The following is a 15,281-nucleotide window of genomic DNA, read 5'->3' as shown; positions in this document are numbered from 1 at the left end:
GTTTCCCTTGAGAGTAAGCATTTGTTAAGGAAAACAAAATGCTCTGGGCATATTTGGAAATGTTTACTTTTCCCTTCGTGCTGGCGAAAGGGAAGCACACAGAGATTGTGCTTTGGTGTTCGCAATGAGAACCTGCTGGAGACTCTGGAAGTAAAACTCATGAAAGGGGGCTCTACTATGCTTGGGCCTCTAGGAGATTTTATCTGTCAAGCTAGTCCAGCTCAGTCTCCAACAATTAGTCAAATTACTCTAAGTATTCCTACCAATGGCTGGCTCCAGCAGTAGTTTCTGATTCCAGCAAACTGTAATAGTCTGTATTACCTATCTCTCCAGTTTTCAGGGCAGCGGTTTGCCCTGAGACCTCAATTCTCTGATAAATTTAACATTTTTAAATTTTCTGTTTTTCAACTTTTTTCTTGTTATAAGAATAAGAGGACTTTCAAGCTCTCTGTATTGGACTGAACCCCAGAAGTTATAAAAGCAACAAAAAGTGAATAAACATTGACTCCAAATTTGTTAACATTTATTTTGTATTTTACTAATTGAGTTTTGGATTTTTCAGTTATTATCTATCTATACTTTGCCATAATTTTTTTTTTTTTAAGAAAAGGTCTTGCTTTGTCCCCCAGGCCAGAGTGCAGTGGCACAGTCGCAGCTCACTGCAGCCTTGACCTCCTGGGCTCAAGTAGTCCTCCCACCTCAGCCTTCAGAGTAGCTGGGACCACAGGCACATACCACAATGCGTGGATCATTTCCAAATTTTTTTGTAAAAAAATTTACAGGATCTCACTATGTTACCCAGGCTAGTCTCAAACTCCCAGGTTTAAGTGTTCCTCTGGCCTCGGCCTCCCAAAGTGCTGGGATTAGAGGCATAAGCCACAATGCCCAGCCCTGCCATAATTTTTTTTTAATTTAGATAATTTTTTCACATATTTGGGACTGAGTAGATAGGATAATATGGTGAATTTCATGATTTGAATAAAAGTAAATTTCAAATTCAAAATAATGTCACTGGATACACTATAAATATACAAAATTGCTTTTAAAAAAAAGTAAGAATTGCTTCAGTCTGAGTTCCAGACACACCACAAATGGGTAAAATATGATAGGGACTCAATATCTCAAATGTTTCTATCCAATCTTGTTTACACTGTAGTTTTTATTGTGTTCTAACCATATGAAAATGAATAGTTTAAGGAAGTTTTATTTTACACTTGCTGCAAAGATTTGTTTGTGTATCAGTGTTCTTCTCCTTGCCTAATTTTTCCTAATTCTTGATTTAATTTTTCTTGAAGAATGCTGCACTAAGCCATGGTACTGATAGAAGTTTTCTGCAACAAGTGCTGCACATGCTCCTCCTCAATCTTTTCATAAGCCTTTCGTGTTGAAGACATTTTTGTTGCTTGGGAACACATTCGAGAAATTTCCCAAAATAATTGTCTGATCATAATCTTTGCTAGGAAGACAGCTAGGAGCACACCAGAGGAACTTCCTATAGAAAGAAAGATGATAAATTCAGTGGCCCTTCTGGCAACGCCACCTGAATCTGTTATGGAGCAGTTCCCTTATGCAACTCCTTGGAGAGGTGAAGTCCTCCCAGGATAGCTACTCATAGCCCTGCATCTAATGGCAGACTTCTTTTTAATCCTCCAACATAATTCTACTGCAGAAAAACATTTGTGTTACCAGAATTTTATTAAAACTAAACTCCTGAAACAGGCAAATATTGAAACTAGTAAATAAAGAAACAACCTCAAAATAAAGAAGTGAAGTTGGGCACCATTTCCCTCTTTTATAATATACAGTTGATCGTACTTGATTGTACTTGATTATAGTTGATTATAAGTCTCTCCTTTATAATATGTAGGTGATTTGATGTTTAAAATTTTTTTATGTGAGAGGAAGCTAGTTAGTTGAAAAGAAATGCTGGCCTATTAACAAGGTATTTCAGTAAAACTTGTCCAGTCATAGTGCTTCAAAGGTCAAAATGATATTCCTAATTAGTACTTCACATTTTGGCTGTTTTATTTTAGGTATTACCAATGGTTAAGTCATTTCAAATTATTTATACACATTATGATAATTTTGTAATTAAATTTGTTGTTAGAATGGCTGTTCCGTGAAATTTCGTTGACTTGAACAAATTAATTACAATCTTGTTCTGTCAGTAAATGAACCTGCTTGGTGTTAAAGGCATGTACTAGTGGAGGCTACACTTCCCATAATCTCAAAGGGGTATTATGATTCTCCAATCAGTCATAACTCTCTTTTACATGACTCTTCCTATTACCATCATTTCATCTACTCAAGGTCTATCAGCTTCAAGTAAAGAAATTAGTTTGTGATTACCTGAGAAAAGGAGAATGAATGAAATTTAGTCCACATATTAAATATTAATTCTTCTACCCAAATCATTCTTAATGAATTTAACACAAACCTCCGTGTTCCACTAACTGGTTTAGTGAGTAAGCGAATGGAAAGGCTTTGCTAACTATTCTAAACATTACCATTTATAATCTCTTCTGAATGTATAATAAAAATTTGCAATTTAAGTTCTTTCCTATGAAAAATTTTCCCCAAAATATTATAAACTTGAAGCAAAAAACAAGCTCTCTCAAGCGCTAAGGAGATAAAATAATAAAATCTCAATATTACACACTAATTTTTTTAATTAATTAATTTTATTTAAGTTCTAGGGTACATGTGCACAACATGCAGGTTTGTTACATATGTATATATGTGCCATGTTGATTTACTGCACCCATCAACTCGTCATTTACATTAGGTATTTCTCCTAATGCTATCCCTCCCCTATTCTACCACCCCACGACAGGCCCCAGTGTGTGATGTTCCCCACCCTGTGTCCAAGTGTTCTCATTGTTCAATTCCCACCTATGACTGAGAACATGCGGTGTTTGGTTTTCTGTCCTTGCAATAGTTTCTCAGAATGATGGTTTCCAGCTTCATCCATGTCGCTACAAAGGACATGAACTCATCCTTTTTTATTACTGTATAGTATTCCATGGTGTAGATATGCCACGTTTTCTTAATCTAGTCTATCATTGATGGACGTTTGGGTTGGTTCCAAGTCTTTGCTATTGTGAACAGTGCTGCAATAAACCTATGTGTGCATGTGTCTTTATAGTAGCATGATTTATAATCCTTTGGGTATATACCCAGTAATGGAATTGCTGGGTCAAATGGTATTTCTAGTTCTGGATCCTTGAGGAATTGCCACACTGTCTTCCACAATGGTTGAACTAGCTTACACTCTCACCAACAATGTAAAAGCATTCCTGTTTCTCCACATCCTGTCCAGCACCTGTTGTTTCCTGACTTTTTAATCATCACCATTCTGACTGGTATTACACACTAATTTTTTAAACCATTTTCTGTGTTATATACTTGAGATATGTAAGTTTGAATTCCCTTTGCAGAGGTCTTCTCATAGTGTATAGATATAATGAGTGGATACAGTACCATAGTTACTCAGTAATCACTGTTTATGGATTTAAAATCTCATTTTTTTTTTTTTTTTAAGTAAAATGCACTGGTCTTAAATGTAGAGTTGGAATTTGATAAATGTATGCTCCCAGGTAACCAACATCCCTGACAAGATACAGAGCATTGCCATCACCCTAGAAAATGCCCTTCTGTCCTTTTCCAGGCTGCCTTCTCCTCCCACAACCAATTTTTTAATTCCTAATCCAGTGTATTAATTTTATCTGTTCTTGAGCTTCATATAAGTGAAATCATACAGTAGGTACTCTTTGGTATCTCATTTATTTGATTCAACAAGTTTCTGAGGCTCATGGATGCTTAACTTTTCAAGAGCATTAATATTCCCATAACTCATTTAAAACATAATGCTAAATTCTGGGCTGGGTACGGTGGCCCATGCCTATAATCCCAGCACTTTGAGAGGCTGAGGTCAGGAGTTCGAGACCAGCCTGGCCAATATGGTGAACCTCGTCTCTACTAAAAATACAAAAATTAGCCGGGCATGGTGGTGTGCGCCTGTTATCCTAGCTCCTTGGGAGACTGAGGCGAGAGGATCGCTTGAACCTGAGAGGGAGAGGTTGCAGTGAGCCGAGATTGTGCTGCTGCACTCCAGCCAAGGGAAGAGACTGAGACTCTGTCTCAAAAAATAATAGTAATAATAATGCTGACTTCTAAATACTTCAGGTTCATCACAGCACAAATGATTTTTTTGTAGTCTAGGGCTGTGAATTAACTATTATTGCCAGATGTATCATCATTAAAATATTTGCATATAAATTAAGTTGAAAATATAAGTAGGCCGGGCGCGGTGGCTCACGCCTGTAATCCCAGCACTTTGGGAGGCTGAGGCGGACGGATCACGAGGTCAGGAGATCGAGGCCATCCTGGCTAACACCGTGAAACCCGGTCTCTACTAAAAATACAAAAAAATTAGCCGGGCGTGGTGGTGGGCGCCTGTAGTCCCAGCTACTCAGGAGGCTGAGGCAGGAGAATGGCGTGAACCCGGGAGGCAGAGCTTGCAGTGAGCCGAGATTGCGCCACTGCACTCCAGCCTGGGCGACAGAGTGAGACTCCGTCTCGGAAAAAAAAAAAAAAGAAAATATAAGTAATTACGTATAAGTCATACATCTTTATATTCATTCTAGGCCAGGCACGGTGGCTCATGCCTGTAATCCTAGCACTTTGGGAGGCCAAGGCAGGTGGATCATTTGAGGTCAGGAGTTTGAGACCAGCCTGACCAACATGATAAAACCCCCATCTCTACTAAAATACAAAACTTAGCCGGGTTTGGGGGCTGGCACCTGTAATCACAGCTACTCAGGAGGCTGAGGCAGGAGAATTGCTTGAACCCAGGAGGTGGAAGTTGCAGTGAGCTGAGATGGCATCATTGCACTCCAGCCTGGGTGACAGAGCAACACTCCATCTCAAAATAAAAATAATAAAAATAAAAATAAAATATATTCATTCTGTAAGGCAAAGTTTCTAATAAACTGATTTTTTTTACTAGCATACAATAAAGACAGTTTCATATTTCTTTGCCTTTGTGTACTTTGCAGACACATAGACTAAAATGAAATGTTTAATTTTTCCTTTACATTGTGTGTTTCAATAGACATCAGTTAGCCGTCTTCAGTATGAACTTGGGATAAGGGCAATAAGAAACCCTATTGTCTCCACCCTCCACTAAGATGAACTGGCAGTGTGTCAGGAAAATTCCCAGTATGGAGCAGTTTTATTACAATTCAGTACAATTGGTTCTTGCATAACCTTTAGAAAATCATACATAAAACATTCTCATCTATATAAATAAAAATCACCCACACACTTTATTAATAGCTTTCTTCACTTTTTCCCGGGTGTTATGCTGCATGTTCCTAATGAGCCCCTTTTTTTAGTCTTTTTAAAAGGTAACTTTCTCTAAGCTTTCTTAAAAGAAAGGTTATGGTAATATTAGGAATCAAATATAAGTGTAAGATAATTCTTGATAAGTCCTATTAGACACAGATCTCCCTGTTGATCAATACTCTAGTGTCTAACTGTCCTTTTTACATTTAGTGACAGGGACTGGCTTATTCACTAGATATAGCCAATTTTAGGAAAGGAAAAGGGACAGAAGATTGTACTTTCATGGAAATAATCATATTCAATTTGTGATAATGTTTGAGGTTTATTTTAAAACCTTTTACAGTTATACTACTGTTAGTTTGGCTGCAATAAATACATGGGAAAGTGATTACAAGAACATATAAGCAGTCTGGGCCTCCTTTTTCTTTAGCCAGAAACATGTTTTCATTAGCTAGAAGTGTATTTTCAGGTGTCATTTTCCTAAATCCAAACTTTACAAGACTTGCCATATACTCCCCCAAAGTATGTGGTATAAAATATCAAAATAATTTAATAGTAAGCCTCTAGACTTAACTACCAGTTTATAGGAAATATAAGAGCTAGAGAAACATATTAAATGGCATCACTGTCCAGAATGTGGGAAATCTACAGGACAGATTACCCAATTTCTTTAACAAATGAATAACAGTAGGGAGGGGAAGTTAGATACGTGTTTTAGATTAAGAGATCTATAAATCAAATACAATATGTGGACCTTGTTTGTATCCTAATCTGAACAAACCAACTGTAACAAGATACTTTTGAGACAGTTTGAGAAATCTGAATGTTGACTATTTGATGACATTTTAAAATTATCAATGTTGAGAAGCATAATAAAAGTATTGAGGTTGAGATTTTATTTACAATATTCTATGAAAAAAGAAATAAATTTGAAAGTAATAGATAAGACAAGAATGGCAAAATATTGTTAATTGTTGAAGCTATGTGATGTAGGTTTGCAGTTTCCCATAATATAAAGCTGAAACACACGATGAGAAGGGAAAAAAATAGATCATCACTGTAATAGAAAGCAAAACTATATTGACTTTAGGGTAGCCATTTAGTTTCAGCCAACAGTGGCATTCTATAAATTAAGTACATAATGTGTTAAATTTGGGAGAAGGAGAGAGAGGCTGGTCGGTTGGTCTGTCCTTTCTTTCTTTCCTTCGCCTTCCCTTTCCTTCCCTTTCTTTCTCTTTCTTTCTTACCGTCTGTCTTTTTTTCTGTCTTTCTTTTGACAGGATCTCACTCTGTTGCTCAGGCTGCAGTGCAGTGGTGAGATCACAGCTCCTGTGTTCAAGTGATCCTCCTACCTCAGCTTGTCTAGTAGCTGGGAGTCTAGGCATGTGCACCACCACGGCCAGCTAATTTTTGTAGAGACAGAGTCTCACCATGTTGCCCAAACTGCTCTTGAACTCCTGGACTCAGGCGATCCACCCGCCTCTGCCTCCAAAAGTGCTGGGACTACAGGCGTGAGCCACTGCGCCTGGCCAGGAAAGGCATTTCTAATCAGCCTTACCCTAACCTACAACTCACTGCCCCCTTTTCTCCTATTTAATTGTAGGTGATAATGCATTGTTTGAAAAGAATGATGGGCCAGGCCAGGTGGCTCACGCCTGTAATCCCAGCACTTTGGGAGGCTGAGGCAGGCAGATCACGAGGTCAGGAGATGGAGACCATCCTGGCTAACACAGTGAAACCCCGTCTCTACTAAAAATACAAAAAATTAGCCAGGCGTGGTGCGGGCGCCTGTAGTCCCAGCTACTCGGGAGGCTGAGGCAGGAGAATGGCGTGAACCCAGGAGGCGGAGCTTGCCAGTGAGCTGAGATCATACCACTGCGCTCCAGCCTGAGCGACAGAGAGAGACAAAGTCTCAAAAAAAAAGAATGATGAACTTCGAATGGAGCAGATGGACCTAGTGTTTGCAGTGAAACACAAGTGTCTTTGCCTTCAGCTTTAGTCTCCCTCGTATGCCATTTGTGGCGTTCCCCTGGGACTGCCATACTATAACTGTGGAGTCAGTTGTATGACATTTCCTCATAGCCAGAACTTTTGAGTTTATATATTATTCTTTGATAAAATACCTATTTTGCAACAGGACATTCTTTTTTTACCTTTCATTGTTTTTGTTCTGTAAAAATGAATACTCTTGGCTGGGCATGGTGGCTCACGCCCGTAATCCCAGCACTTTGGGAGGCCGAGGCGGGTGGATCACGAGGTCAGGAGATGGAGACCATCCTGGCTAACACGGTGAAACCCCGTCTCTACTAAAAATACAAAAAATTAGCCGGGCGTGGTGGCGGGCGCCTGTAGTCCCAGCTACTCGGGAGGCTGAGGCAGGAGAATGGCGGGAACCCGGGAGGTGGAGCTTGCAGTGAGCCGAGATCGCGCCACTGGAGATCACGCCACTGCACTGCAGTTTGGGAGACACAGCGAGACTCTGTCTCAAAAGAAAAAAAAAAGAATACTCTTAGTGACTAGATTAAGCGCTTTACACACATAATTTTGTATGGCATAATTTACCTTCTAAGAATTTTTTCTTTCCTGAGACTCTGATTTCATGGTATTTTTCTAGTAGAGCCTGTGGTCTAATCAGAACATGGAACTGTACACAATTGGTATTTTGACACTTATCCATATCACAGCAAAGAGAAGTTTGTAAAATAAATGAATGTTGGAAGCAGTTTCTTCAGCGGACCTGCTTTTCTAAGTTGGGACGTTGGTTTGCATGCTGCAAAGGCTTGGCTGAGATGATCTAGAAAGGGGCCCTCACAAATCTGCATTTTAGAACAAATGCCCTCTTTCTGAATTCTCTAGTATTATTCTACCATAGCAAATTTAAGAATAAGCCAAACAATTTCTAAGATCCAACTCCAGCTATAATTGAAATTATTAAGGCACCATGCATAAAAGTATTTTGCATTTGAACATATTTGTGTAATCTGTTTTATCAACATATCTGTAATCTATTGTATCAACTAAATTTTGAGTTCTCAAATGATCTGGAGTCATTTCTGTCAATGTAACTCTACATAGCCTCTGTCATAATTGAAAGTGTAAAGATACTTGCTAAATATATCTTAATTAAACCTGACTTGTTTCATCTCCTTTTAAACCTAGAACTTTAAGCCCAGAACTTTGGTTGATAGGAGAAGGTTTAAGTACAAAAAAAAAAAAAAAAGTAAGTAAGACTGGATTATGAAAAGTATTACTACTGAGAGCATTTTTTTGAATTATGAAAAGTACCATGAGATAGTCATGGAAGTTGCATAGTGGCCAGGCACAGTGACTCACACCTGTAAACCCAGCATTTTGGGAGACCGAGGCAGGTGGATTGTTTGAGCTGAGGAGTTCAAGACCAGCCTAGGCAACATGGCAAAACCCCATCTCTACCAAAAAAAAAAAATATATATATATATATATATATGTTATATATTAAAAGACATAATTTCTTTATATAAGAAAGTTGAATAGCTACTGGTAAAAATAATAGTCTTTATTAAGTACTATTTGTCAAGCACTTTACTAAGCACTGTATTTGCAGTCATACATTGTGAAAGTGTGCTAAATTTATATACTACACAGAGTTTTTAGTTGGGGTTTTTGAAAAATGTAAATGCTAGAAGAGTAATATTTAATAATCTGTATAGTCTCTGTAACACTGGGAAAATACATCATTTTCTTGAAGTAGTTGGAAATACTTTTAAAAGAAGGCACACTTTCTATAACATCTTATTAAAATTACCCATCTTGTGATGAAAACTGGTGAAATTAGTATAACCTCTCATGATGGCCAAGCTTTGTTACCCTTTACTGGAGTGGTTTTTATTCTAATTCTTAACAAGTTTGGTGTCTGAATTCATTTGATATCTAATAAAATTGTTGACACGGAAATGTAGTTTTGACACTTCAGAAGAGACATTTTCTACTTTATAATATTAAGTTCCTACATGAGAAATTTGAGAAGCCACCAAAGTAAACATTTTGTTATTCATTTAAAGCTCTTAATTGAGCTGGGCACGGTGGCTCACACCTGTAATCCCAGCACTTTAGGAGGCTGAGGCGGGCAGATCACGAGGTCAGGAGTGTGAGACCAACCTGACCAACATGGTGAAACCCCATCTCTACTACAAATACAAAACTTAGCCGGGTGTGGTGGCAGGCACCTGTAATCCCAGCTACTCTGGAGGCTGAGGCAGGAGAAGTACTTGAACCCAGGTGGCAGAGGTTGCAGTGAGCCGAGATCACACCACTGCACTCCCGTCTGGGCGACAGAGCGAGACTCCATCTCAAAAAAAAAAAAGCTCTTAATTGTTTGAGCACTTTTATGCCATTTAGAGGCAACCAGTATTAATATTTAAAATTCAATTTTATTTAAGATTGTATTATCAACATTAGCCATCAGACTGAATAATTAAAGGGCCATTAAAGTAATACATAGGAATTAAAAATTTTGTATAGAAGAAAAATTAAATTAAAAACCCTCTTGGTTTGAAATGAAATATTAATGTAAGACAGGCGTTTTTGTTTGTTCTTAACTAAATAAGCCTTTTTTTCCTAAAACTATGACATCATTAATAGCTTCCCCCATACTCCAATAATAGACAGTTTTTTCCCATCATCTCCCTTGTACCTAGAGCAAACTTTCAGTTGTTTTTGACAATATGAATGGAATGGTAAAGCCTGGAAAGTCCAGTAAAATATATTATAACTGAGTTTTTCTCATCAAATTTTTAACCACATCTGCTATTGACAGGTAAACAAATTTTAACTGATTGCCTTTTGCTTTCCATGGTAACATGCAGGTGAGCGCGCAAATAAGTGGTAAAAGACCAATGAAGCAGTTCAAAGAAATAGACAAAGTAACCAACAAACTAAAGAACTCATTTCTGAATATTTTTCTATCCCCCTACCCTCCCTTATGAACTCCTTGTTGGCAGTAACTGCCTTATTCTTCCGTAAATGACAGACACATCAGCTGGGGTAGTTCATTTAAGCCAGTGTAGGTGATTTAGGGTGGCAACTTTAAATAGCTGCCATGAAATGTTGTCATTAGTTTGCTAGCGGCAGGGAAAACAAAATGAAACAGGAATATACAAAAGGAGGTAAAGAGTCTCTCTTACCTTACATAAGCCTTATGTTTGAGGGTAGGAGGCAAACCTTTAAAAAAGTATATTAATTTATTTATTTAGAGACAGGGCTTTGCCATGTTGGCCAAGTTGGTCTTGAACTCCCGGGCTCAAGTGATCCTTCCACCTCGGCCTCCCAAAATGCTGGGATAACATGCATAAGCCACCACTCCCAGCTGAAAATTTTTAAAATTTATTGTTAGTTCATATTTGGGGACCAAAAATCTCACTTTTCAGTCTGAGATTTTGCAAAAATGGAAGTGTAGTGTCTTATAAAAAAATATAAAACATACGTACTAATAGCCAGCCTAAAACTGCCTGTTACCAGCCTAATCTAGTAATTAAAAATTTCAAAATCTGGGAATAAAAGCAAGATTAATTAAAGTACTTGGTGGTTACCCATAGGGTGTGTGTGTGTGTGTGTGTGTGTGTGTGTGTGTGTGTGTGCGCGCGCGCGCGCGCATGTGTGATTAGCAACCACATGGCAATGTATTCAGTATTGTTATTTGACAAATAAGGATGAGGAATTTTGATTTGGAAATGAGGATAATAAATTTCTCATGTACCTTTAAAAATATATCTTTTAAATGAACTCTTACTGAGAGAATAACTACTAAAAATTTAATTGTAGTTTTTTATTATAATATTTTGCTTTGATTTTATATTAAAAACTGCCAACCAGATAACATCGAAATGTATCTTTTTCAATATGACAAAGTTACATAAGAAGACTCCCCTTGCACGTAAAGGAAAATGCAATTATTTTCTATTCGAACCTCCAGACTGCTGTTTTAGAAAATCATATCTGATTATTTGCTCAGCAGAAGATTATTGAGTTGATTTAGCTGTGATTTTACTTAACAAAGCTTCAACTGCATTCCTACTGTGGAGTCCGAAAAAGGTAGAGAGATATAAATGATACATTCAAACTGTGATTTTTGTGAACAGGGCCATCGATGCACCCCTCGGAGCTAATAGCGGAGATGAGAAACAGTGGGTTTGCACTGAAACGAAATGTACTGGGGAGAAACTTGACCGCAAATGATCCATCACAGGTAATGATCTTTTTATCAGTAAGCTGAAAATGTCTATACATCTAAATGTGATTGCTTGTGAATTGCTACTTAATGTTTTCCAATATGCATATATCCATAGGAAAGTAAGATAGAGCAAAGCAAATACCCAAAATGTATTTTGATTTGGCTTTATTATTTTAACCTAAATGAGAAATTGTTTACAAACCTGTATTTTAATAAATGAAACTGCTCCTCTGAGTTTATGTGGATAAAATATCTAACTGAACTGGTGATGAGGCTGTTGGTTTTTCCTTCCTGCTAAATTATCCCTGATATGACATTAAATAGAACCAATGGTTAGAAGTAGGTAAAAACCCCTAAAAATCGTAGAAAATATTTTAAACTTATTTATTTTATTAAACTATACATAGGTCCAGAAAATAATTGAGTTTGAAGGGCTATATTATTATATATTTGATAATGTGCTGTTGAAATTATAAAGGCTAAAATTGTGGATATTTTGACCTGCCTTTAAAACTCATTAAATTAAAAATTATATTTATATTTCATTAAATTAAAAATAAAGTATTTGGCCGGGCGCGGTGGCTCAAGCCTGTAATCCCAGCACTTTGGGAGGCCGAGACGGGTGGATCACGAGGTCAGGAGATCGAGACCATCCTGGCTAACACAGTGAAACCCCGTCTCTACTAAAAATACAAAAAACTAGCCGGGCGAGGTGGCGGGTGCCTGTAGTCCCAGCTACTCAGGAGGCTGAGGCAGGAGAATGGCTTAAACCCGAGAGGCAGAGTTTGCAGTGAGCTGAGATCCGGCCACTGCACTCCAGCCTGGGCGACAGAGCGAGACTCCGTCTCAAAAAAATAAAATAAAATAAAATAAAATAAAATAAAGTATTTAAACTGGCAAGTGTTAACATTGAAGAGATAGAGAATGGAAGTCATGCTCTAAACATTTTCTCTGTGTGTGTCTATCATCCTTTTCCTGGAAGAGTTTCCTGATGCTGGCAAAGCAGTCATGTTAACCTCTTAGTGCTGTATGATCCACTTCGGCAGGGAGACTACAAAAAAAATGTTTAATTCCCTCCCATTTCCCAATCCAAAATACCGTATTCATCTACAGTGTGTCCCTGATACAAAACTTATTTATAAATGTTTTCTTTTTTATCTTATAACTACATTGTCTTGAAATCTAGCAATTTAATGATGTCTTTGTTGACTCAGGAGTATGTTGCGAGTGAGGGTGAAGAAGATCCAGAAGTTGAATTTTTAAAGTCACTAACAACCAAACAAAAACAGAAACTTCTCAGGTAATTTAAAAGTGTATATTTAATATATTTATTTTTTCCTTAGTATTCATTTCAGTATCGTATACAACTCTGATCCTAAGAGCTCATGAAGGTACTTAAATTGTGTATCACATTTATTGATTATTCTTCACCCATAGCTAATACAATTTTGTCTGTCTTTTCAGTAACATGGAAATTGTATACTCAGATGTAAGATTATATACTCAGATTATACCACAAAACTATTGCACTTTTCAGAACGTTTTAGAATTATACTTATTTATAACTTTTACTTTTCAAAATAGATTTGTATGCATCTTCGCATGCAATTTGTTCTTAGGAAACATTTTTGGCCTTTTTTTTTTTAATGTTTTGTAAAATCTTATGAGAATGCAGAAAGAATGCTTAAATTTAAGGTAAACGTGAATTTTGTTAAACAGACTACCTCCGAATTAAAGAATCCAAGAAATGTCTGCTGAGTCCAATAGAGGGAGCTCATGATGCTTTCAGTATGTAGAGTTTTGAGAATGGCTAGACAGAACCTAGAGACTTATTTTCAGAGTAACTCAAACATACCATATAAATAAGTTACTCCTCCGAGAATGTGAAGTACTCTTTAGAAATTCAGAACGTTTTAATAGGATTGTCCTAATTATTTATAAAACTAAACAAATGCCGGGCGCGGTGCCTCAAGCCTGTAATCCCAGCACTTTGGGAGGCCAAGACGAGCGGATCACGAGGTCAGGAGATCGAGACCATCCTGGCTAACACGGTGAAACCCCGTCTCTACTAAAAAATACAAAAAACTAGCCGAGCAAGGTGGCGGGCACCTGTAGTCCCAGCTACTCGGGAGGCTGAGGCAGGAGAATGGCGTAAACCCGGGAGGCAGAGCTTGCAGTGAGCTGAGATCCGGCCACTGCACTCCAGCCTGGGCGACAGAGCGAGACTCCGTCTCAAAAAAAAAAAAAAAAAATTGTTGAAAACAAGTATTAACTATATTATTTTATAAAAGTAATATTTCAAAAGTTTAATGTGTACTCTTAGAATTTCTGGAGAATATTCTCGAATTTTGATAATGTAATGTTGATTAATATTTACATACTATAAAATAGTACATAAAATTAATTTTTCATCTGATTATAGCTGTCTATTTGCTTTTATAGTAGTTCCAACTGATGTTACACACCTTTCACAGACTTTCTTTAGGATGACCATTTAGAGTGCTATATAATTTCATATCAGTAAGAATTTAACACAAAAGTAGTCATTACTATTGAAGTATAGTCAGAAAATTGGCTTGATGCATTTTTTTAATTTAATGTATACATGCTTTGAATAATTTTAAAGGAAGAAAATGAGTTGTCATTTAGTAAACAATGCGTTCATATATGGATACGAGTTTTTTGTTTTGTTTTGTTTTTAAGACAGAGTCTCACTCTGTTGCCCATGCTAGAGTGCAGTGGCATGATTTTGACTCACTGCAACCTCTGCCTCCCAGGTTCAAGCGATTCTCCTGCCTCAGCCTCCTGAGTAGCTGAGATTACAGGCATGTGCCACCATGCCCAGATAATTTTTGTATTTTTACTAGAGATGGGGTTTCGCCATGTTAGTCTGATCTCGAACTCCTGACCTTGTGATCCGCTCGCCTTGGCCTCCCAAAGTGCTGAGATTATAGGCGTGAGCCACCGCGCCCTGCCATGGATACGATTTTTAATAACTTCTATGAAAATATATTGTTTGTTCGTAACTTACAGTTGATGAAATAGCTATTTTTCACACAGTCTGTTACTGTTTGTTTCCCAATTACAGGAAATTAGATCGACTGGAGAAGAGAAAAAAGAAAAAAGATAGAAAAAAGAAAAAGTTTCAGAAGAGCAGAAGTAAGCACAAAAAACATAAGTCCTCTTCTTCCTCCTCTTCCTCCTCCTCCTCCTCCTCTTCCTCTACTGAGACTTCAGAAAGCAGTAGTGAGAGTGAGAGTGACAATAAAGAAAAAAAAATAGAAAGGAAGAAAAGAAAGAAAAGCAAGTGTTCAGGGCATAACAACAGTGATTCTGAAGAGAAGGACAAGTCTAAGAAGAGAAAACTTCATGAAGAACTTTCTAGCAGTCACCATAACCGGGAAAAAGCCAAGGAAAAGCCCAGGTTCTTAAAACGCGAGAGTTCTAGGGAGAACAGCAAATGGAGCCATTCCGATTCTGACAAAAAGTCCAGAAGCCGTCATCATAGCCCAGAGAAGAGAGGCTCTGAAAGAAAGGAGGGGAGCAGCAGAAGCCATGGCAGGGAGGAAAGGAGCAGGAGAAGCCGGAGCAGAAGTCCTGGTAGTTACAAGCAAAGGGAGATAAGAAAACGGCCACAGCGAAGTCCCAGTGCAGAGCAAAGCAGAAGAAATGACACCAGAAGCCATGGCACAGATGTGTACAGAGGAGAAAAAATGTACAGGAGATA

General features: G+C 37.7%; 1 protein-coding gene across 1 annotated transcript in view; it reads left to right on the top strand.

The window, feature by feature from the left end:
- Positions 1-15,281, top strand: part of CIRSR (corepressor of RBPJ and splicing regulator) — a 46,884-nt gene that overhangs the window by 31,101 nt on the left and 502 nt on the right. The window contains 8 exon segments of the mRNA XM_065525661.1: positions 11,463-11,504; positions 11,507-11,600; positions 12,783-12,854; positions 14,643-14,748; positions 14,750-14,831; positions 14,834-15,141; positions 15,143-15,194; positions 15,197-15,281. Of these exon segments, the coding sequence (XP_065381733.1) occupies positions 11,463-11,504; positions 11,507-11,600; positions 12,783-12,854; positions 14,643-14,748; positions 14,750-14,831; positions 14,834-15,141; positions 15,143-15,194; positions 15,197-15,281 (841 nt within the window).

Source organism: Macaca fascicularis, chromosome 12 (assembly GCF_037993035.2).
Source record: "Macaca fascicularis isolate 582-1 chromosome 12, T2T-MFA8v1.1".
Classification (NCBI taxonomy): domain Eukaryota; kingdom Metazoa; phylum Chordata; class Mammalia; order Primates; family Cercopithecidae; genus Macaca; species Macaca fascicularis.
This window is presented reverse-complemented; position numbering and strand designations above follow the sequence as displayed.